Source organism: Capricornis sumatraensis, chromosome 1 (assembly GCF_032405125.1).
Source record: "Capricornis sumatraensis isolate serow.1 chromosome 1, serow.2, whole genome shotgun sequence".
NCBI classification, from domain to species: Eukaryota; Metazoa; Chordata; class Mammalia; order Artiodactyla; family Bovidae; genus Capricornis; species Capricornis sumatraensis.
Genome location: NC_091069.1, coordinates 70,021,268 through 70,047,058, shown reverse-complemented (window position 1 = coordinate 70,047,058; position 25,791 = coordinate 70,021,268). Strand labels below are relative to the sequence as shown.

General features: G+C 39.6%; 1 protein-coding gene across 1 annotated transcript in view; it reads right to left on the bottom strand.

Moving 5' to 3' along the window:
* Positions 1-3,239: 3,239 nt before the first annotated feature.
* The window catches only part of PSME4 (proteasome activator subunit 4), a 96,107-nt gene continuing 73,555 nt past the window's right edge, over positions 3,240-25,791 (bottom strand). The window contains exons 36-47 of the mRNA XM_068987673.1: positions 25,543-25,695; positions 23,441-23,545; positions 22,805-22,896; positions 21,800-21,931; positions 21,031-21,239; positions 19,773-19,858; positions 12,113-12,241; positions 10,912-11,067; positions 9,058-9,220; positions 5,967-6,100; positions 5,127-5,265; positions 3,240-4,709 (exon numbers count right to left, since the gene is read on the bottom strand). Coding sequence (XP_068843774.1) covers positions 5,131-5,265; positions 5,967-6,100; positions 9,058-9,220; positions 10,912-11,067; positions 12,113-12,241; positions 19,773-19,858; positions 21,031-21,239; positions 21,800-21,931; positions 22,805-22,896; positions 23,441-23,545; positions 25,543-25,695 — 1,494 coding nt within the window. The 3' untranslated portion in view covers positions 3,240-4,709; positions 5,127-5,130. The remainder of the gene's footprint in view (positions 4,710-5,126; positions 5,266-5,966; positions 6,101-9,057; positions 9,221-10,911; positions 11,068-12,112; positions 12,242-19,772; positions 19,859-21,030; positions 21,240-21,799; positions 21,932-22,804; positions 22,897-23,440; positions 23,546-25,542; positions 25,696-25,791) is intronic.

Here is a 25,791-nt window from a genome sequence, read left to right as displayed (position 1 = left end):
CTGTTTGGTACCAACAAGTACCAAAGAATTTGATTTATGCATATAACGTATTTTCCCTAAGTCACCGCCCCCGATTCTGCTTTCATCAGAAGAAAAATCAAGAAGGCTGGCTAATTTATGAGGTAGATATTCTGTCCAGGAGTTGATTGTGCTATCAGAATTTACAAATAACTTCAAGGAAAATTTCCAATTCCCACAAAAGTCTACTCTCCTACCACTTGCAGCAATTCTAATCTATGTTGTAATGGTGACCTCAGAGGCTAGAAATAATCGACCAAAAAACATCGTTTAGTACTGAGTGGAATTGCCATTCAAAGTGGAAACTAACCAAATGTCATACTCCTCTCCATATAAATTAGCTGTTGCATAATTTCCAGCTCGTTTCCAGGCATGTGGCCATATGACAGAAGGATATTACAATAGGTCTTGGCCAAAATGCCACGAGTTACACCTATGGGAAAAATTATCTCATACTGGACACACACACACAGTCACAAGTTGTAAAAGATCAGTCGGTCTAGAATAGAGTATCTGGAATCACTAGTTCCAAAACTAGTATCAACAAGACTAAAGCTACTGTAATTATGCCTACAGAATGTACCAGCAGTGTGTCAAACTGGAGAGAACACTGGCTTCAGTCAGAAAGTGGAAAGTCTACAAATAAACAAGCAGGGCTGACTAAACATATGTTAAGATAGGAACAGACTATCAGTTTGCAGGAAAACTACCATTCTGGTACACACTGACAATGGAAACTGACACATGCACTTTGAGGAAAGAACATCAGAGCCATAAAAATGTTTAAATTCATGACCCACAAATCTCACTCCTTGGAATTTATCATAAGGAAATATTTGAATGTAAGTGTTTTAAGCATGAAGTTATGAAAATGTTCACTGTGGTGTGATCTGCAGCCTAGAAAGCTGAAAACCTTGATGTTCAACTATGATGGAATACTCGTTACAGTAACAGGAGAGGTGGCCTTTGGCCACAAAAACAACTACAAAGACTACAGAAAGTTAACTCTTCCAGTAAGACAGAACAACTCACTGGTCTTTTCTGGCCACATTACTGATCGTTCACAGTAAGAGAAGTAGGTAAATTTTCCTCCCAAATTTTGAAACACAACTTGCAAAGTCTTTCTTTTTTAAAGAATGCATTTGGAAACTAAAGATGATTTATTGGCTCTTACAACATTAAGAATGCAGGCTTTCTCTTCCCCTTACTTCTACCTACCACTGGCCCCCCACCCCAAACCTGCCTTAACCAAGTCTTCCAGGCCCTATCAGCAGTTTGGTCTGCCTTCACACACCTTTCCCCAAAGTCTTAACATTCAGTTCAGTTCAGTCACTCAGTCGTGTCCGACTCTTTGTGACCCCATGAATTGCAGCACGCCAGGCCTCCCTGTCCAACACTGGCCTTCCCTTAAAATGGTTCCTGCTGTCGTTCTCCATCCTTTTGAATGCAGCATATTTAGACAAGTTGCCATTCATCCCTTTTCTCCCGCTCTTCCTTTTCATTCCTGAGGTCACTGACAGAACCTTTAGGAGGTAAGTAATTCACAATATAAGCAGTTAGGGTATCAAAGTAATAAGCAACTGCTAAACCTGGTATTCCAAAATCACTGCAGATGGTGACTGCAGCCATGGAATTAAAAGACGCTTACTCCTTGGAAGAAAAGTTATGACCAACCTAGATAGCATATTCAAAAGCAGAGACATTACTTTGCCAACTAAGGTCCGTCTAGTCAAGGCTATGGTTTTTCCTGTGGTCATGTATGGATGTGAGATTTGGACTGTGAAGAAGGCTGAGCACCGAAGAATTGATGTTTTTGAACTGTGGTGTTGGAGAAGACTCTTGAGAGTCCCTTGGACTGCAAGGAGATCTAACCAGTCCATTCTGAAGGAGATCAGCCCTGGGATTTCTTTGGAAGGAATGATGCTAAAGCTGAAACTCCAGTACTTTGGCCACCTCATGTGAAGAGTTGACTCATTGGAAAAGACTCTGATGCTGGGAGGGATTGGGGGCAGGAGGAAAAGGGGACGACAGAGGATGAGATGGCTGGATGCCATCACTGACTCGATGGACGTGAATCTGAGTGAACTCCGGGAGTTGGTGATGGACAGGGAGGCCTGGTGTGCTGCGATTCATGGGGTCGCAGAGTCGGACATGACTGAGCGACTGAACGGAACTGAAACCTGGTATTTGGAGAAGGCAATGGCAACCTACTCCAGTGCTCTTGCCTGGAAAATCCCATGGACGGAGGAGTCTGGTAGGCTGCAGTCCATGGGGTTCACTGGGAGTCAGACAGGACTGAGTGACTTCACTTTCACTTTCATCCATTGAAAAAGGAAATGGCAACTCACTCCAGTGTTTTTACCTGGAGAATCCCAGGGACAGCGGAGCCTGGTGGGCTGCCATCTATGGGGTCACACAGAGTCGGACACGACTGAAGTGACTTAGAAGTAGCAGTAGCAAACCTGGTATTAGAATCACTGGGGGCATTTTAAAAACTCACTAAGGTACCTTGATTTTAGGTCTCGAATGGGCCTTTGGGGTCTTCACCAGTGGTTCTCAATCACGGCCACACAACTGAAGGACTGATGGAACTTTTAAAAAACAGATACCTGAGTCCCAACCAGAAAAACTCTGATTGAGGGCCACAGTGGGTGCCTAGTATGTTGTATTTTTAAAAATTCCCCACTTTAGGAACCTCACCTAAATACAGCTTAGCTAGGACGAAACTGAAGTGGTCAATATAACATAAAGCCTCACTGCTCAAACTGTGATTTCAGGACCAGGTATCAGTATCATGAGCTGGGAGTATGAACTGAAATTCATATTCCAGGCACATCAATCTGAGAATCAATCACCCAGATAAGTGTTGTCGAACTTTCCATGCTGACAAAAAATACTCACATGCCTACTGAACAGGGTAACCACTAGCCACAAGTGGCTAATGAACGTGTGAAATGTGGCTATTGAGACTGAGTAATTTTTAATTTACTTTAAATGTAAACAGTCACATGTGGGTGCAAGCTACTGTAGCTGGGCAGGTCTGATCTAGATGATTCACTCTGGTCAGAGGGCATGAATTTATGGATCCAGATCTATGAATGCAAAAGGAATCCACAAGTCACTGGCTCCAGAACTGTCTTCTCCTTGTAATGAAGACCAAAAACCAGGTGTTAAAAACAATCCATTTATTGGGTTTTAAACTAGTTACACAATTGAAATAATCAGGTTGGCACTACTCTATACAGGGATTACGCCTGTGTATGCTGACACTTAAATACTGTACCAGGACCTCTGCTGTGCTTAGGCCTGTATCAAGTCATTCAGCAAGTAGATACTAAAAAATATACTGTAGTGTTCCTTTAAGGAAGACTGTACAGGGTGTGTTGCAAGATGACATTCACCACCTTGTGAAGTACTTCAACCTAGAAGATACCTTGCATTCTATAAACTGGTCACAGGCAAACACGTGGTGTTCGCATTCAGAGATACACACAAAAAAGTTACATAAAAATTCAGACATTCTAAGGATAAATGAACTCAAACCCACACCTCAGCTTTTGGAGCATGAAAAGATAAAGAAAATAATTTAAAAACACACAAAAAATGGCATTCAATTGGTACAAAAGCCAAAAGTCACTATAATAAAGAGCTACATGTGAATCTTTACAAGTTAATTACACAATGGTGTTTTGTAAGAGGTTGCATCTGTACAAAGTCTTGCCAATGCTGTCTCTACAGTTTATACAGTCTTTTACATCTATGTAACATTTATTAAACAAGTCAATTAAATATTAAGACTTATTAGTCTCTCAACGATTCTGCAGGCCAAAAAAAAGGGCAGGGGGAGGGAGAAAAAGATTACAGAATTTCCGCAAACACAGCAGTCTTCCATTAGTAAAGTATAACAGTTTTCAAAGAGGGTCAAACAATATTTGTAAAGAATACAGGTAAAAATCATTCAGTCAGGGTTTTTATTGTTGTTGCTGTTTATTTTCAAAGTCACACGCTTGTATACATACATAACAATCAATCAAAAATTTATTCACCAAACCCCTGGTTTTTCAGCAACTGCTCTTCTATTCAGCACCAAAAACTCCAGTCTGTGGGAAACACGTGGACACAGACTTCACTTCTGTGTCTTGGTCGAGCAATCCATCAGGTCCTTGGCTGAGTTCGAGACTTGCCCTCTTTTCTTTCCCTCTTCACGGCTCTCCAGGCCCAAGGCTCTCAACGCTTCAGATGTATGGCCCACAGCCCTACCACCATCTAAACTCAACAGCCATTTGGAAAGAATTCAAAATAATTTGAGATGAATGAAATGACAGGACCTGTGTTACAGATGGGCATCCTCCATTCCAAGTAAACGGTTTCATGATGAGTTCCTAGACTCTGTCTGGTCTTGTATGTCATGATCATACTGGGTAATTATTTCTAGTCTGAGACATTGTGGCTTGGTCAGATGCCTCAAAGAAAAAGTGATCAATATACTGGAAATACTTCCGGACAAGTTAGGAAATCAAACGGCAGCTGAGAACCTGTGGAACTCGGACTAACTGGACCAGACACAGAAACCACCAAAATGATGAGAACTCAACAGAGGCAGAGTTTTTAAACCTGCAGAAAGCCACCACAGATGGTACCTGAGGATCTGGAATTTCTGATGAAAAGAGCTTGAAGTGAGGACTACTCATCTGTATCAAGGAGGAGAAAGGAGGGGGGGAGGAAAGCTTCAGTTAGACAACAGGACATCCAACTCAAAGAGGCAAATAAATGAAATCTTTTTTCATCCTATTTCAATAGAAAGGCTTCTGGGCCCTACCTCTTTAATACAGAACAGATAACAAATACTTAAGAACGGAGATGAAATATTTTCACAACTGTAGAACCCAGAATCCCTAGGACAACCCAAAATGGCCAGGCCCCACTCAGAGGCAATTACGAGTAAGAGCTCTTTTCTTTTATTTAACCAGAAGCCCGTAAAAGTTGTCACATCAATTCTCTGCTTAACACCTAAAGCAGAGAAAGAAAAGTATAAAATTCTCCGGGAACTTCCACTGGGTCATAGCAAAAGTCGTGAAAACAGACTTCTGTAAACTTTGCTGCCTCACCTTTCTATGCATAATAGCAGGGCGACACAAGGAGATCGGTGAGAACGAGCAGCTGGTCGTCAGTGAATTGCTGTTTGTGTTCTTGCCAGTTATCATGGTGTGTCCTTCGGAAATTGGATAATGTCTTTTTTACAGTCATCTGTAGGGATAAGCAACCCACATACATTTCACTTTAACCTCTCCAAGGTTATGTTCAGGATACCTTTAAGTAGCGATCCTTCGGGAGTTCAGATCTTACACTTCACGAAGCGCTACACAACCAATAAACCGATCTTACCTCAAAAAGCCACCTAGATTACTTCTTTAGAATTGGTACCAGCTTCACTTTAGGACAAATGACTAGAACTCATACCACACTGTTAAATCAGTTTCAATATATACTTAATATATACTTAGTCAAAGTGAAAAGAACCAAGTCATTGGTCTTCCAAGTTGTTTAATGTAGGAACACAGGTGTTCAGTAAATAAAACCATCACATTTTCCTGTTTAACATTAGCCTTTGGTTAGATACTTCCTAAGTATAAAATGTGAGCCGAAACAGAAGTATAAAATTTAAATATACTGACAACACTGGCAATACAGTTTGCTTCCATTGGACTGGGAAGGACAGACCACATGGTAATTTTCTTGCTAACAAAAGATCTCAAATATAGAAAACAGTGGGGTCTCTGCAAGGTTTTAATAACTACTGATGAACAGACGTGGCTCTGGCAGAGGCAGTAGTAGTGACCTTATTGAAGACGACAGCCCAGAGTATGTAGAAAATTATCAGTCTAAATGGTTTCCTAGAAAATTATCACTGTTAATATATGTGCAAAGAAACCAAGGGAGAATTTTACCTCGATTGGCTGAGGGTCATTCAGATGTGCACTGAGATTCATAAGGAGCTGGGGCATCCAGGTGGGAACATCGTAAGGACTAGAAAGAACACACGCACCCAGTCCCAGCACCCCAGCGTGGCGTTTCACCAACTCTGCAAAGAAAAAAGCATTTAAATGAATAGATATTTACAGGACTCTATTGTACTTGCTATAGTGAGATAAAGTTAAGTTTTCCATTATGCTAGTTGTTTCCATTCTGTGAATTTCTGCCTTTAAATGACTCTGTATACACACACATATCAAAAACATGCTTTTAAGCCTAAACTAAAACATCCTACATCCTATATTTTATAGGCTCTCTATTCTTTCTTTTTAGTGATACAAGTTAAAGTGCTTTCAAATTCTCAGTACAGACCTAAAAATACTTTGGAACTTAATTTTTAAAAACAAGGTGTTCAACTTTAAAAAAAAACTAGAATTTATTATATGCTGGTATATTATTTGGACAGAGGAGCCTGATGGAATACAGTCCATGGGCTCACTAAGAGTCAGACACAACTGAGCTTTCACTAACACAACTAACACTTTCACTGTTATGTTATTGGAAATTCCCATTAGGTAACTACATGACATAATTAAAACCCTGCTAGACAAAGAGAACAGCACTTGTGTTTTTGGGGAGAGGGAGGAGATTGGAATTTGGGATTAGCAAAGGGAAACTACTGAACATAGGACAGATAAACACTAGGGTCCCCCTGTACAGTTTAGGGAACAATATTCAATATCCAATGAAAAACCATAATGAAAAAGAATATGAAGAAAAAATATACATAACTGAGTGATGGAACTCCAGTTGAGCTATTTCAAATCCTAAAAGAGGATGCTATGAAAGTGCTGCACTCAATATGCCAGCAAATTTGGAAAACTCAGCAGTGGCCACAGGACTGGAAAAGGTCAGTTTTCATTCCAATCTCAAAAGAAAGGCAATGCCAAAGAATGCTCAAACTACCGCACAATTGCACTCATCTCACACGCTAGCAAAGTAATGCTCAAAATTCTCCAAGCCAGGCTTCAGCAATACGTGAACCGTGAACTTCCAGATGTTCAAGCTGGTTTTAGAAAATGCAGAGGAACCAGAGATCAAATTGCCAACATCCTCTGGATCATGGAAAAAGGAAGAGAGTTCCAGAAAAACAACTATTTCTGCTTTACTGACTATGCCAAAACCTTTGACAGTATGGATCACAATAACCTGTGAGAAATTCTGAAAGAGATGGGAATACCAGACCACCTGACCTGCCTCTTGAGAAACCTATATGCAGGTCAGGAAGCAACAGTTAGAATTGGACATGGAACAACAGACTGGTTCCAAATAGGAAAAGGAGTACGTCAAGGCTGTGTATTGTCACCCTGCTTATTTAACTTATATGCAGAGTACATCATGAGACACGCCAGGCTGGATGAAGCACAAGCTGGAATCAAGATTGCTGGGAGAAATATCAATAACCTCAGATATGCAGATGACACCACCCTTATGGCAGAAAGGAAAGCACTAAAGAGCCTCTTGATGAAAGTGAAAGAGGAGAGTGAAAAAGTTGGCTTAAAGCTCAACATTCAGAAAACTAAGATCATGGCATCCGGTCCCATCACTCCATGACAAATAGATGAGGAAACAGTGGAAACAGCGTCAGACTTTATTTTTGGGGGCTCCAAAATCACTGCAGATGGTGACTGCAGCCATGAGATTTTAAAAGACGCTTACTCCTTGGAAGGAAAGTTATGACCAACCTAGACAGCACATTAAAAAGCAGAGATGTTACTCTGGCAACAAAAGTCTGTCTAGTCAATGCTATGGTTTCTCCAGTAGTCATGTATGGATATGAGAGCTGGACTATAAAGAAAGCTGAGCCCCAAAGAACTGATGCTTTTGAACTGTGGTATTGGAGAAGACTCTTGAGAGTCTCTTGGACTGCAAGGAGATCCAACCAGTCCATCCGAAAGGAAATTAGTCCTAAGTGTTCACTGGAAAGACTGATGTTGAAGCAGAAACTCCAATACTTTGGCCACCTCATGCAAACAGCTGATTCATTTGAAAAGACCCTGATGCTAGAAAAGATTGAAGGCAGGAGGAAAAGGGAACAAAAGAGGATGAGATGCTGAGATGGCATCACCAACTCAATAGACAAGAGTTTGGGTAAACTCCGGGAGTTGGTGATGGACAGGGAGGCCTGGTGTGCTGCAGTCCATGGGGTCACAGAGTCGGACACGACTGAGCAACTGAACTGAAGTGAGTTACTTTGCTGTATTAGAAGAAATTAACACAACATTCTAAATTAACTATATTTCAATAACATAGATCAGATGCTTTTTGGCTATGACATTTAAATTTCTCTTTAAACATGACACAGTCAATCAGATCTCATTGTCTTGTTTGCCTTGATGCTCAATTAGAGTGTACGCTCCTATAGAATGAGTCTTCTAGCCCTCTCACCAAATGCCTAGTGAAGTGATGATATTCCCCTCTTCAAATGAAAGCAGGAATTGTTCTGTCTACTCAGCTTCTTCTCTCAGTGTGTGTGTGTGCTAAGTTGCTTCCGTCGTGTCCAATTCTTTGAGACCTTATGCACAGTAGCCCATCAGGCTCCTCTGTCCCTGGGACTCTTCAGACAAGAGTAATGGAGTGGGCTGCCATGCCCTCCTCCAGGGATCTTCCTGACCCAGGAACTGAACCCATGTCTCTTATGTCTCCTTCACTGGTAGATGGGTTCTTTATCACTAGCACCACACATAAGTTGTAAATTCTAAAAACAAATATTGTAGAGCCTCAAAAATAACTAATTCTGGTACCTCTCTTTATAAAGCAATTTCAGGTGAGTGGGTACAGACTTGATTTACTCTAATAGCTGTATGCAGCAGTGTACACATTCCTTGGTCCCTTTCTCAGTTTTAGCTTTTATATCCCAGGTCTTGCCTTCTATATATGCAAAGCTTCTCAAAAGCAGCTATTCCTGGTACCTAGCATAGACCTACACACACACAAGCATCCAATAAATATTTGTTGAGCAAGCCTGGTTAATTCCCAAAAGGTGTTTTCTACCAGTATTGTTACCTGCAGAAGGAATCGTATCTCCTACAAAACCAGGGTCACGCTTCCTTTTCTTCGGTAGTTTTGTTTTGCAAAGTTGCTCAAAATGAATCTGCATAGGACTGTCCATGGTAAGGAAGTTACATTGTAACAGACCACTTAAGGTGGTAGCAGCCATTTCTCTAACCTGTAGAGATAATCACTTCCATTAGACTTGAGATCCTAAGCCTGGGGAGGTGGAGAGGGTGGTGTGGGAACTGGGGTGGGGACTTTTCCCTGATACTTGTATTCAAACTGTGTAAATGCTCTTTTGCAGTTTCTTAATGGAGAATCCACCAGGCTCTTAAAGGGTCCTGGCCTCAAAACAGATGAGTCACTAACACTAGGCTTACAGAAAGTAAACGCTTACCCATGCTATAAAAAATTAATTCTCTACATTCTTTTCCCACTGACTGAGTTTTTCTTATCTAGAGTTTAACTGTAAAAGCAGTGCCAGAGCATGACATTAAAATACAACTTTCCTAGACTCTACATCCCTTAAAACAACTGCCGTTGTTATTTTCATTGGTAATAAAGACACAGGATAATTTCTATAATTGGCATACACAGTAGAGATTTATATCCATTTTAATTCTTACAAACTTCATAGGCTGTTTTAAGACTATAAATACAGTCTATAGAAATACTAATAGTTTTTTTCAAATTGAAATGGCAACTCAAGTTTTGGGAAGACAAAAAATAGCTGTAAAAAGTTATACACATCACAACAGTTTCTCCTAAACAGTCATAAGGAAAGGCAGTAATAATTTGAAAAAATGGTTTGCCACTTATTCCTTCAAAATACTTTTTCTTCAATTTTTCAGTGTGAAAAATGGTTGCATATAGTAAGAGCTAAGTTTAAGCCTACTACATGGAGTAAAATACAAAAATCATGTGTAAAAGTGTTCTAAAACAAGATCCAGAAAACAGTCCATTTTGCTATAATATCTAAAGGTAGGAAACACTGTCCTTGGAGATGTCCACCTTTTTATGTCTATTCTTCAATGAAAAAAAAAAAAACCCTCTAAAACAATTTACAGAAAGCTGCAAATGTTTTAACTGGAGCTTGTCAGAGTTACAGCTACAGTGTGAGTACTCGGTAACTAGACACATCTGCTCCGAAGGACACAAGCAAGCTGGAATGCAAAACAGGTTTCCAGTCCCAGTTTCCTGTAGATACAAATGTATTTTCAGTGCTCTCAAATACAGTATCTATAATCACTGGGAGTGCTCCACTGCATGGAAAACCCATAAAGTCCACAAAATAAAATAAACAAAAATTTCACAAAATTTTCAATTACTTTTTCTTAACTGAAAGCCAATTTAGAAAATTATGTCTTATTCCATAATTATCACATCATGCTTTTCTTGCATTAGGCTCATGTGAACTAACATGGTCTTTTTGTACAAATATTAATGCTTCCTTAGCAAAAGCTGACTTCAATTTCTCTACCAAGGAAAATAAACAGGGATAAGAATCTTTTCTTAAATCTACTGAACAACAGCACCTATGTGTAGATTTTCATTCTCTTGAAACTGCTCTCATACACATTCCTATTAGCCCTTTAAAAATTAGTAAAATAAGCGGAGTGTTATCATTTGCAATTTCATAGATAAGACGACTTTGGTTCATCAATGTCATCTGCCCAACTGCAAAGAGAACCCAGAACAAGAATGTGTCCAGTGTTTGTTTACATATGGGGTATCAAAACTAATTACACAGGGCTATGTTAAAATTAAAGTTACTTTACATATTAGTATGTAAATACTCTTTTAGAGGCACCAAAATGCTTTCTTTAAATTTATTAAAATTTCAGTTAGCTATAACTTAAATTTTACCTCTAGCTGTTCATCCTCCAAAAGACTTATAACCAGCCACCTGATGTCTTTAACTGCATCTTCATTGTTTAGGAAAATAAAGAGGTTATAAAATACCATGGTCTGGAGGTAGGTCAGTACTGTGTATCTAGCATGCCAAGAACTGCTTCTTGCTGTCTGTGAATGAGAAATCAGAAGAAAGGACAAGAACATGAGATGACAGTGGCATTATACACAAATAAAAGAGATTTCCAATGTAACTCCCCTTTTACAAGTACGGCCAGAGCAAGCTCATCTTATATTTCCTTCTAAACAAAAGGGCACACAAGCTGTTTCCGGTAAAGTTATGTATTCTGAATGTATGAATGAGAGTAAAAGGAAAGGAACCCATGGATAAAAGTCAATTTTAGAAGAGTTATTTATAATTAATGACTTAACTCCTCCAAGGGTTGCATATTATTGTATTTTACTTTTGATAGTAGTAGGTAGTGTAGTTAAAGCAAACAAAACGGAGAACTACTGTAGTCTACTGCATAAAAAATACCAAAAAATATCTTTCAGTGGTAATCAAACTTAAAAATCTGAAAACTGAGGGAAAGTGTCCATTTTTTATATTATATAACACACATGTAACTGGGTAAAGCTGAGCACAGAGTACACTAAAAATGCAGTCATGGGACTTCCATGGTGGTTGAGACTTTGAACTTCCACTGCCAGGGGTGCAGGTTTGATCCCTGGCTGGGGAACTAAGATCCCACAGATTCCACATGCCATATAGTGTGGCCAAAAAAAAAAAAAAAAAAATTTTAATTAAAAAAATAAATAAATAAAAACACAGCCAGAAAATAGACACTCACTTAGGTCTTTTTACCACAGATCAGAAAATAGAAGTGAATAAAATAAAGGGGAAATGGTAAAAGAGAATGCTCATCCCCACCCCATAAGCACTTTGTATCCAAAGTGTTCCAAGAATTAGCTCTTTATATATACAGAAAACATAGGGGTTGAGTGATCTGCCCAAAGTCACAGAAGTTGGCGGCAAAGCCATGTACAGATTCTAAATCTATTTCTTTGGCCGACATATGTCTTCTCTCATGCCAAAAGAAGATTCACAATGAATGCAAGTAGCAGGTATTTTGTGCGTCACAGGTGACTTTGTGAAATTCTTAGAATGGTAAACCAAAATTCTAACCAAAGATATGTTTCTGATATACACTCTTACTTGATTTAGCACCTGAAGTACCAAAGGCACTTGATGAGGGTAAAGCAACCCCTGAGACATTAGTGATAAACATAACTTTGCATCTCTTTTCAGTTCATCATAGCTATTGTCATTTTCCACTGGGGCAATCTAGAGAACAACAAGAACAAAACAAAACAAAGACATAAATTGAAAAACAGCCGCTAAGTACAAAGGCATCCTTACATGAAAGAAATCACATTTTTGACAACTTCTACAGAAAAAAACAAACATATACAAAACTAAAGAACAGTTTAATGAATTCCCACGAATCAACCAATTCTTCAACAATGACAAATTCATGGCTAATCCTTTCATTTTTTGCTCCTCTATGTTCCCCCTCCCTCAATTATTTGAAACAACTACCAAACATATTTCATCCATAAATATTTTATTTTTACCACTGAAAGACAAAGTTTCTTATTTAAAAAACATGTCATGACATTATACATAAAAACTCATTACAGCTAAAATATGTTCAGTAGTGCTCAAATTTCTCCAAGTATTTCATACATGTTATCACAATTACTTTGGGGGAATCTGGTTCAACATAATAGCCATACAACACTGCATTTGGAATGTCTCTTAATATTTAAGAAGAATCTATAAATTTCCCCTACCCGCTTTCAAAATTCCTTTCTTTTAAAACAAGGGGGATGGGGCAGGTCCTTTGTTTTTGTGGTCTCCCTTATTATGACCTCCCTTTCCTTACTACGTTCCTTTGCGGCATCTACTGGCTCTAGTTTGTCCTGTAAAGAAGCCATTAGATCTAGAGGTCTGAATTTATTGAAGTCTGACTGGGCACAATATAAGTATTAATAGTATTGTGTATTTCCTTCACTTACATCCAGTTTTCTTTTTGCGATGAACTACTATAAAAACATAAGTTTCCAAAATAGTGACACTCATTCCTTCTCCGTTGTTGCCTAGAATGCTTTATGGGCCTCCCTGGTGACTAGTGGTAAAGAATCCACCTGCTGATGCAGGAGGCATGCATTCAATCCCTGGACCAGGGAGAGCCCCTGGAGAAGGAAACAGCTACCCACTCCAAGATTCTTGCCTGGGAAATTCCATGGTCAGAAGAGCCTGGTGGGCTACAGTCCATGGGGTTGCAAAAGAACTGGACATGACTTAGCAATTAAACAACAGAGGAATGTTTTATACAAAAACCTCTTTCTTATACAGAATGATTTCCCTAACCTCCAGATGTGAAAAATGAAACCATTTTTTAAAGTATCATTAAGAACCAATGAATTTCAACAAATGTGATGGTTGTAACCCACTGTGGTTACTCTTCTTTATAGTGCTCAAACTGGCTCTAAGTCCTTTAACAACTACAGCATCCCTGGTTTCTGGTGTGACAAGATGACCTAGGTTTATTCTGTACACTTCTTGGTTCAAACCATATTTTTTAAAGAGAAAGAGATATGTATTAGCACACTGTTTCTTCTGAGTATCTGAATCTTGAAGAGAAAGATGCAAGGTGACAGCACCCTGAAGAGACTATTAGATGCTGTTACCCAGGTCTTCAGAGCTACTGTGGTTCCTACTCCGTCCTTAAGCTGTTACTTCCATTCTGTGAAATATGCAGGTATCTCCGAGTAATTGAGTTAATTGACTACTTTTGTTGGCATGGTCACTATAATGCTTACAACCAAAATACAAAATAAGAATACAATGGTATAAAAAAAGGATGATCCTAATCTTTCTTCTCCCTTGTTATCATACAAATTTATTATTTTTAGTGTATCACAGATCAGACTCAACTGCCATTAAACTGTGCTAACCTGTAGAAAGTGCTGCTCCTTTAGATGGAAACACGTCCCCTCTCTCACCCTGACCACTAGCATTTGAGCTCTTGATTATTCCAAGTTAAAGCCTGGTTAAAGACTTGTAACAGACATCTTACACTGTGCTCTCTAGGTCACAGGCATTATCTTATTTCCACCTCATGAGGAATACTCCTATTATTCCACACTTCATAGAAGAAGATAACCTTAGATGCTCAGTAGCTTGTCTAAGATCACCAAAAAAAGCACCTGTCACAGAAAGGATTTTAAACTAGATTTCTATTCAAAGCCTGTGCTCTGTTAGTTATTCTTGGTTACAAATCCTCTTCTCTCATTCTGAAGCAAAATGGAGAATCTTAAAGTAGAATACACAAATAACTGAAACTTGCACTGTGTATTTCCAAGGGTTATTTTGGGGAAGGGGGATATAAAACTGCTTTCCATGGGACAGGAAAAACAACAGTTCATTTAGAATCAAATAAATACCTCAAATATGTCCAGAACAGAACTACTGATCTCAGCTCCACTATTTCTGTGCTCCTCCCACAGTTTAGTCAGCTGTACAGTCCTCTCTTTATCTTTACTCTGTACATCTCATCTGTCTACACAATAACGCTGTTCATCTGTGCTGGGATACCTGCATAACCCGGACCCCTTATACCACGAAGACCTAAAAGAGGTTCTCAACCTCAATATTTGTATACTGAGGACAACTGTTAGGCCCGTTACTAGCAAACTATGCAGTATAGCATTCTAATGATTTACATTTTTTTATAAATTTCAAGTGGATTCAAACCATCCTATCAATCTCATTCTCATACACTATTTGCTTTCTGACTTTTTTTCTGAGTGAAGAAAGGGGGCGGAACTCCAGCTAGTCTAGCATTCATTGCATATTACCCACTAACAAAACTATAAGCTCATGTTCTGTACCCACTGTGAAAGGCAGTGGAAAAAACTTTAAGCACCACTGCCCTAAAGACAAATCAAATCTACACCAAGGACTCACAAGTAACAAAGGTGTATATGTAACTATACTAATAGCCACCGTCCACTTTTATAAAGAGAAGATCCCAAAGGTATTCTGGGTATCAGGCCCTACAGAGCACTTTCAAAAGTATTTCAGTAGTGAATCTTTTGAAAATTACCAGAAGTGTTATCTTTCAGAATCTCCTAAAGACAAAATACACTGTGGCAGATCAGAAGTTTAGCATGCCATTTGCTTATAAATAGTGACAAGGGCCCTGGCTCTGAAACAGCAACAACTGGATTGACCAACAGCTATCACGTAGCGCTGATATTTGTACTAAGCCTTCCCAATCTGCAGTAAGACTATACTTAACCACCACCAAGCACAGTATCACTATCAACTATAATTCTGGAAACTACTACATTAATCTTAGTTTACCAGCTTCATTCATTGATTGGATAAATGATTAAAACCACCTCAGGTTGTATCTTGCAGCTAATAAAACTTCCATATGATCAATGGAGACAAGTTACTTTCTGCAAGTGTTTGTTAGAACCAACGATATACAGTGCATTCAACATCATAAAATAAATACAATATGCATGCATGTTAAGTCACTTTAGTCATGTTCGACTCTTTGCGACCCCTATGGACTGTAGACTGCCAGGCTCCTCTGTCCACGGAATTCTCCGGGCAAGAGCACTGGAGTGGGTTGCATTCCTTTCTCCAGGGAATCTTCCTGACCCAGGGATTGAACTCAGGTCTCCCACATTGCAGGCAGGTTCTTTACCATCTGAGCCACCAGGGAAGCCCAAATACAATATACTGAACATTTTGATTTTTGGATTTATTACACATTGAATTAAAAAGTCAGAAACAGTTATATTCAAAATATGCCACTGTAACTTTTTTTTTAAGCAAGCAGTATTTTCCTAAACTATTATTACTTGCAAATTGGCACTCAGTGAAACACTATTCTGTCTTTAGACTTTTCACATTAACTATCAAAATCTTACTCTTACCTAATATTAAAAAGATAATTTCAACAAATATTTAACCACTCGATGGCGCAGGAGTGGTGGCCGCGATGGCACAGAACAGCCAAGAGGACCTACCCCATATCCAAGGTAAGGAGCAGTGGCTGTGCTTTGCTGGAGCAGCCGTGAAGAGATACCCCACGTCCAAGGTTAAGAGAAACCCAAGTAAGACGGTAGGCACTGAGAGAGGGCATCACAGGGCAGACAGACTGAAAACACAATCACAGAAAACTAGCCAATCTGATCACATGGACCACAGTCTTGTCTAACTCAATGAAACTAAGCCATGCCCTGTGGGGCCACCCAAGATAGACAGGTCATGATTGAGAGGTCTGACAGAATGTGTTCCACTGGAGAAGGGAATGGCAAACCACTTCAGTATTCTTGCCTTGAGAATCCCATGAACAGTATGAAAAGGCAAAAAGACAGGAGGCTGAAAGATGAACGCTCCAGGTTGGTACCTGCCCAATATGCTACTGGAGATCAGTGGAGAAAAAACTCCAGAATGAATGAAGGGATGGAGGCGAAGCAAAAATAACACCCAGTTGTGGATGTGACTGGTGACAGAAGCAAGGTTCGATGCTGTAAAGAGCAATATTGCATAGGAACCTGGAATGTCAGGTCCATGAATCAAGGCAAATTGGAAGTGGTCAAACAAGAGATGGCAAGAGTGAACATTGACATTCTAGGAACTGGCGAACTAGAATGGACTGCTACTGCTAATGCTAAGTCACTTCAGTCGTGTCCAACTCTGTGTGACCCTAGAGACGGCAGCCCACCAGGCTCCCCCGTCCCTGGGATTCTCCAGGCAATAACACTGAAGTGGGTTGCCATTTCCTTCTCCAGTAAATGAAAGGGAAAGGTGAAAGTGAAGTCGCTCAGTCGTGTCCGACTCTTAGTGACCCCATGGACTGCAGCCCACCGGGCTCCTCTGTCCACAGCATTTTCCAGGCAAGAGTACTGGAGTGGGGTGCCATTGCCTTCTCCAGAATGGACTGGAATGGGTGAATTTAACTCAGATGACCATTATATCTACTACTGAGGGCAGGAATCCCTTAGAAGAAATGGAGTAGCCATCATGGTCAACAAGAGAGTCCGAAATGCAGTACTTGGATGCAACCTCAAAAACAACAGAATGACCTCTGTTCATTTCCAAGGCAAACCATTCAATATCACGGTAATCCAAGTCTAAGCCCCGACCAGTAACGCTGAAGAAGCTGAAGTTGAACGGTTCTATGAAAACCTATAAGATCTTCAAGAACACCCATAAAGACGTCCTTTTCATTAGAGGGGACTGGAATGCAAAAGTAAGAAGTCAAGAAACACCTGGAGTAACAGGCAAATATGGCCTTGGAGTACAAAATGAAGCAGGGCAAAAGCTAATAGAATTCTGCCAAGAGAACGCACTGGTCATAGCAAACACCCTCTTCCAACAACACAAGAGAAGACTCTACACATGGACATCACCAGATGGTCAACACCAAAATCAGATTGATTATATTCTCTGCAGCCAAAGATGCAGAAGTTCTGTACAGTCAGCAAAAACAAGACCAGGAGCTGACTGTAGCTCAGATCATGAGCTTCTTATTGCCAAATTCAGACTTAAATGGAAGAAAGTGGGGAAAACCACCAGATTATTCAAGTATGACCTAAATCAAATTCCTTATGATTATACAGTGGAAGTGAGAAATAGATTTAAGGGCCTAGATCTGATAGATAGAGTGCCTGATGAACTATGGATGGAGGTTCGTGACATTGTACAGGAGACAGGAATCAAGACCATCCCCATGAAAAAGAAATGCAAAGAAGCAAAATGGCTATCTGAGGAGGACTTACAAAGAGCTGTGAAAAGAAGAGAAGCGAAAAGCAAAGGAGAAAAGGAAAGATATACCCATTTGAATGCAGAGTTCCAAAGAATAGCAAAGAGAGATAAGAAAGCCTCCGTCAGTGATCATTGCAAAGAAATAGAGGAAAACAACAGAATGGGAAAGACTAGAGATCTCTTCAAGAAAATTAGAGACACCAAGGGAACATTTCATGCTAAGATGGGCTCGATAAAGGACAGAAATGGTATGGACCTAACAGAAGCAGAAGATATTAAGAAGAGCTGGCAAGAATACACAGAAGAACTATACAAAAAAGATCTTCATGACCCAGATAATCACGATGGTGTTATTACTCACACTCACCTAGAGCCAGAAATCCTGGAATGCGAAGTCAAGTGGGCCTTAGGAAGCATCACTACGAACAAAGCTAGTGGAGGTGATGGAATTCCAGTTGAGCTGTTTCAAATCCTGAAAGATGATGCTGTGAAAGTGCTGCACTCAATATGTCAGCAAATTTGAAAAACTCAGCAGTGGCCACAGGACTGGAAAAGGTCAGTTTTCATTCCAATCCCAAAGAAAGGCAATGCCAAAGAATGCTCATACTACCACACAATTGCACTCATCTCACATGCTAGTACAGTAATGCTCAAAATTCTCCAAGCCAGGCTTCAGCAGTATGTGAACCATGAAATTCCAGATATTCAAGCTGGTTTTAGAAAAGGCAGAGGAACAAGAGATCAAATTGCCAACATCCGCTGGATCATGGAGAAAGCAAGAGAATTCCAGAAAAACATCTACTTCTGTTTCACTGACTATGCCAAAGCCTTTGACTGTGTGGATCACAATAAACTGTGGGAAATTCTGAAAGAGATGGGAATACCAGACCATCTGACTTGCCTCTTGAGAAACCTGTATGCAGGTCAGGAAGCAACAGTTACTGGACATGGAACAACAGACTGGTTCCAAATAGGAAAAGGAGTACATCAAGGCTGTATACTGTCACCCTGCCTATTTAATTTATATGCAGAGTACATCATGAGACATGCTGGGCTGGAGGAAGCACAAGCTAGAATCAAGATTGCCAGGAGAAATCTCAATAACCTCAGATACGCAGATGACACCACCCTTATGGCAGAAAGTGAAGAGGAACTAAAAAGCCTCTTGATGAAAGTGAAAGAGGAGAGTGAAAAAGTTGGCTTAAAGCTCAACATTCAGAAAACGAAGATTATGGCATCCGGTCCCATCACTTCATGGCAAATAGATGGGGAAACAGTGGAAAGAGTGTCAGACTTTATTTTTTGGGGCTCCAAAATCACTGCAGATGGTGACTGCAGCCATGAAATTAAAGGATGCTTACTCCTTGGAAGAAGAGTTATGACCAACCTAGACAGTATATTCAAAAGCAGAGACACTACTTTGTCAACAAAGGTCTGTCTAGTCAAGGCTATGGTTTTTCCAGTGGTCATGTATGATGTGAGAGTTTCATTATAAAGAAAGCTGAGCACCGAAGAACTGATGTTTTTGAACTATGGTGTTGGAAAAGACTCTTCAGAGTCCCTTGGACTGCAAGAAGATCCAACCAGTCCATCCTAAAGGAGATCAGTCCTGGGTGTTTATTAGAAGGACTGATGTTGAAGCTGAAGCTCCAATACTTTGGCCACCTGATGAAGAACTGACTCATTTGAAAAGACCCTGATGCTGGGAAAGATTGAGGGCAGGAGGAGAAGGGGACGACAGAGGATGAGATAGTTAGATGGCATCACCAACTCAATGGATATGGGTTTAGGTGGACTCTGGGAGTTGGTGATGGACAGCGAGGCTTGGCATGCTGTGGTTCATGGGGTCGCAAAGAGTCGGAAATGACTGAGCAACTGAACTGATCACCTAATGATTTTCCTGTGATGATTTTTTTTAGAGATGTACACAAATCATACAGCCTGAAAACTTATCAACCATCTGATAATAATTCCTTTTGAAGGTCAAAAGGTGATGCAGCTTTAATTTCAGACATAAACTTACCTTAAAGAACAAAGGCAGAAGCTGAAGCTGTTCTGCGACTGCTGTAGAGAATGATCTTCCTGCACTTGCCATCAGCCATTTCAAAACTTATGGAAACAAAAACAAAGAGTCAGTCTTTGCTACTGAGTTAGAGACTACATAAGGTAGAATAATTCCATGATATAGTGCAACCCAGACAACCACTCTGAGAGCTCTTCAATGTAAAGAAAGAGATCATCTGTGTTACTTCACAGATTTGACCAGCAGTGTGACAGGATCCTGAACAAAGGTTATCAACCAATCCAGGGAACTGAAATCACTTTCAAAAGAATAAATCAGCTAACTATTGATAACTATTTATCTACAAACAACCACATGAAGTACAAATGAAAACCAGCCTTCAAACATCCTAACATAGCAAAAAAGATAATGAAATTAGTTGTTTACACTCATAGTAAAGATCTACAACTCAAAAACAACAAAACAATCTAATTCAGAACTGGGCAAAGAACTTGACATTTCTCCAAAGAAGAAACAAAAATGTAAATGAAAAGAAACAAAAATGAAAAATGAGGGAAATGCAAATCAAAACAAGATATCTTCTTCACACCTAGTAGGAGAGCTACTGGCTTAAAAACAGAAAACAAGTCTTGGCCAAAATGTGGAAAGTTGAAATCTTTCTACACTGTTGGTTGGAATATAAAATGGTGAGGCCACTGTGGAAAATACCTTGGTGGCTCCTCAAAAAACTAAACATAGAATTACCCTATGGTATAGCAATTCTGCTTTCAATACCCAAAAGACTTGAAAGCAGAGACTCAAGTGTAACTACATTAACATCCATAGAAATACTATTCTTAATAGCCAAAAGGCATAAACAACCAAAAAGTCCATGAAGAGAAAAACACTGAAAATGTTACACAAAGTGAAAAAAGCCAGACATAAAAGGAGAGATATTTTATGATTCTCCCTACATGAGATCCCTAGAATAGGCATATTATAGAGACAGAAAGGAGACTGAGGGTTGTCAGAGGCCAAGGGAGGGGAAAATGAGGAGCTATTTTTTAACGGGTACAGAGCTTCAGTTTTGCAAGATGAAAAGAGTACAAAGATGGGTGAAAGTGATGGCTGTACAATAATGTAAAGTATTTGATGCCACTCAACTGTAAATTTTACATTATGTACATTTTACCGTAATTAAAAAAAAGAGAAAAAAGTCAATAGGATAATCTAAAGTATCTGTTTTTAAAGGGAGTTTCTACTAATTTGAGCCACTCACTAGTTTTTAAGAGTTTAATGCCCTGGGTTCGTTCATCTTCTTCACCAATTCCATTTTCTTCCATAACATGGTTCTGAATTTCTTCATCTACATCCATGAGGGGTTTCAACTTCTCTAGAATTCGAGCAGTAAACTCAGGGACACGAGGTGATGCTGTTGGTGCAGTATTTGGCAAAGAAACATCTATCATGAATATATAGGTCAGCACACTGTAAAATAAAATACATATAGTAAGAATAGATCCCACATTACGGATAAAACTAAGGTTCAAAAGTATGACCCAACCAAAGTAAATTTGCCCAGGACAATTCCTGGAGAGGGACTTGTGCCTACAACTTGTGCCTGTGCCCACAACTCTGAGGTATTGAAAACTGCAGTGTGGCAACCACCCCCCACTTGCTTGTGAGCACAATACCATTCTATTTTACATTGAGAAAGTGCAAGCGTAGTTGCTCAGTCCAGTCGGACTCTTTGGGACCCCAAGGACTGTAGCCCACAGGCTCCTCTGTCCGTGGAATTCTCCAGGCAAGAATACTGAAGTGGATTGCCATTCCCTTCTCCAGGGGATCGTTCCAACCCAGGAATCGAACTGTGGTTTCCTTCCATTCAGAGCCTCTCATAAGGTCCCACAACACAATATAAAACAAAATCTGAAGAAAAGTGTATCACAAAACTCAACAGTAACATAAACAGTATGTATTATTTGACACCAAAATTTAATAAAAAGAACTCAAGAGGTATACCATACCACAGGGAAAATAATACCCACCTCCCTATTCTTTCCCTGACATTTTTGTAAACCTGGGTGAGTTTGGGCTCCAAATACTTCAGCAGTCTATGCAATAACTCAGGCACTCTCCACTCTTGCTGGGCAAGGCCGCCTTGGAGGACATAGAGTCGACTAAAAATCAAAACAAACGAGAGACGGGTTAGTGCCCCTCTCCACCTCTCCCTGTCCCCCACCCCCCAACTCTGTGGCATGCGGGAGTTTAGTTCCCAGCCAGGGATCAAACCCATGCCCCTGCAGTGGAAGTTCAGGGTCTCAACACTCAAACACAAGAGAAGCTCTGCCTTTACATGTTGACAGTCTGTATTCTACCTAAAACTGTTTCATTTTCAAGCTGACAGTTTAGAACAGCATCTTTAGGAAGATTTTATTATTTTTTTCTACATCATTTTCTCTGTATCCCATTTCATCTCCACTACTATACAGACAAAAGAAATAAGACTTTAGAATACTCACTGAAAAAATAAAAAAAAGAATACTCACTGAGTTAATCTCTAAGCATTATAAGTTTCCTTACTAATTAATATTAATAATAAATGATTTTTCTTATTAACAGGATTATCTAGATTTCCTTCTATTGTTCAGTAATTTGTTTTACAGCTCCTTATGCCCAAGTATGTTTCTCCTTAAAAGGATTACTATCTTCTTTCCTAATAGGAAAGCGTAAAAAACTAGATCATGTGATAAGGAAGTTAGTAATATCATAATGGTACAAAAAACCAGTCCAGACAAGATGTTAACAGTCGAGTAGGCCGGACCTACTTTAGGTTTGAACTGCTCAGGTTGCCTTCATTTCTCCTACTTGTTCTCAAGTGAGAAATAACTCTACTTAGCATCATAGGTTGTATGTAAATGGACTATGGTCATCTCCCAGAAGAACGGGGTTACGATATGTAGCTGTTGGAGGTACAGAGCTTCACTTCCACTTTAGCATCAAGAGCAAAGACGTTATCTTTTGTTAACCTCCTCAGTTTCCTTCTTATTTACCAGGCATCTACAAAGGAGCCTCCTTCACCACTCAGCGGTGATTCCAAGAGCAGTTCAAAAAGCCAGTGAAGCTTCCGAGGATCTCTGCTTTCCTGTGTTGAAAACATAAAGTAGCAATTAAAACAGGGGCCATATAATTCTGCAAATAAATCAGACATCCTTACTTTAGAAATATAACCAAACCTAAGTCTCGAGGAAGAAAATCAAATTAAAACTTATGGGTGAGTCAAATCCAAATGTAGCTGACGTTAGGAAGAGCAACAGTGAGAAAACTGTCAGCTAATCAGACTGTTTCAAATCAAAGTATAACTGCTCTGCACGTTTCTGGTGTCAAAAATGATACCTATAACCTTGTACCATCTGGCTTTTACTATATATAAGTGACACTTCTGGATATATGATTTGGCTTGTCATTTAATCTAAAAATGCAATTATCATGGCAGAGAAGGTATAATTATCACTTAAGAGTTATCACTCAAGGCTTGTTTAAAAGGCTAAACAGTACCATCTCTCCAGTTATGTAAGAGGACAAAATTTCAGGATCAAGAAATAGGAGATTTTACACATTTTGAGACAGAGTATGAAACAGTTTGAACAGATCATTAGTGAGACACAAAAATGAAGAGGAAAACTTACACAGGATGTTGCTATACAAGTTCCCCAGTCGTTGTAAGTTTCTACTGTAATGTTGGACAATGCTGTTCGAAGTAGAGGACACAGAAGTTCCCAAAGCTTCTCCACCTACTCAAATAAAATATCGAAGTTAACGATACTCAGAACACTTTCCTTCAACTATCTGTTCCTGCAAACCCACACATACAAATACACAAACTGATCTTTCCTTCATTTCTTAAAAGACCCAAAGAATCGAAGAAGGTATCATGATACATGAAAACATGGCCAGGTAATATGGCCATTTCCCTCCCCCTGCCCCCTGCAAAAAAAAATCAGAAAAGAGGAGACAACTTATATGGTTCCTTACAAAATCTCTCCTACTATTGAGAAGTTATCTATTCAAACGTCTGAATAACACAGTACACTGAGCTAAAACAAAACCTCAATCATCTCTGTATTTTACATGCTTACAGTCACAGGATTGAATCCTAATACAGGAACCAATGACATTTCAATATAATTCAGTATTACCTGAAAGTATCATCTTTATATTCCAAGTTTTGGATTATTATAAATAGCATTTAAAAATGTGTTCCAGTTACACAGGCAGTGAATATATGGGTCTAAACACTGAACTGCTTCTCATAGTTTAGTGAGAGCACTAAAATGCAGATTCTGATTCATTAGATCAGGATGGGTCTTGAGATCCTTCTTTTCTAATAAATTCCCAAGTGATGCTCAAGCTACAGGTCCATGGACCCTACTTTAGTCAAAAGGACCTATGTTAAGACAAATGGGAAGAGATGGTTTGGATAAAATTTCCAGTTTAGCATTAGATGCTGAATTAAAAGAAAAACAAACTATATTCTAAACAACTAAAAAGGAAAGGAGCTGTATTCTGGGATTGAGGTAACTAAAAAATGATAGATAAAGGATGACAAAGCTACATATGAACATGTTTACATAAAACTGTTTCATGATATGTCAGGAAACCGGCAATGTTACAAACTAACCAATTCTTTTAACACATGATTTAAATAAGTATGAAATATTGATATATTAAAAAGTGTTCATAATCCTCCTATGTGTAATTAAGTCTGAATGTTCTCAGGCATTCCACACATTTCACCAGGTTATTTTCAGTCTAGTGCATTTTGCTAAGAAAGAAACTAACCTTGAGGTGGATATGTAAAACTTAATCTTACAATTCAAAAGAGGGATACTCAGAACAAGGCTGTCAAATTCAAAGCCATCTACAAGACCAAATGAGTACAGCAGCACAGAGGCTAAGAGAAAAGACTTAAGGAGAAGCTAGAGAGTGCCCCATGAAGGGAGAAGCTCACGCACAGCCCCAGCCAACTGATACAGTGCAGCAACATGGGACCAGGATTCCAGGAGCTTCCTATTTTTCAAGAGAAACTAAAGTTCTTTTTGCATGACATACCTGGATGGAAAATAACTCAAATTTTAAAAGATATTCAATGCCACCTACAGAACACGACTTTGTGACCTATACTCTAAAGCAATAGAGCCAAAAGTGAAAGTTGCTCAGTCGTGTCCGACTCTTTGCGACCACTTGGACTATACAGTCCATGGAATTCTCCAGGCCAGAATACTGGAGTGGGTAACCATTCCCTTCTCCAGGGGATCTTCCCAACCCAGGGATCAAACCCAGGTCTCCTGCATTGCAGGCAGATTCTTTATGAACTGAGCTATCAGGGAAGAAAAGCAATATGGAGTCAAAGATTTACTCTTTTAGGTGCTAATATCATTTTTTTTTAAAAGATGTGTGTCTCCTCGGTGCAGCAGTGAAAATGTTCTGATAAACACATAATCTGCTGTCCATTTTGGAGGGCACGGGCACCACAGGCTGACCCCATGGAGATGAGATAAGCACACAGGACTGCTGGCTGCCCCACGGCTGTTCCCACCACCACCTCCATCAGACACCTGCCGCCTCCCTCCCTCAGGAGGACTGCTGGCCCCAAGGTGGCACTTGAACATGGGCAGAGGGGCAGAGGAGGCTGAGGGGACTGATCCAGGTGTTAATACCCAATGCGTTGGGAACTGCTACACAAATGGACAATGTAACTTTAAGAAATGTGCTCTACAAATTACATCACCTTTTCAAATGTCCAATGCTTAGAGCCTCTGATTAAGCCAGCTATAATTTCTGCAACACATCGCTGGGTGCTCTCATGTGAATCTGCAACCAAACGTTCTAAATGGGGCTTCAGAACTGGCAGGAAGGCATCATCAAAATTTCTGAATATACCCTATGCAAATAAAGAAAAAGTTCTTCAGTACTCAAATGACTACATCTCCATTATAACATGCTCATATTTGTTTACTATATTACTACTGTGCTTAAA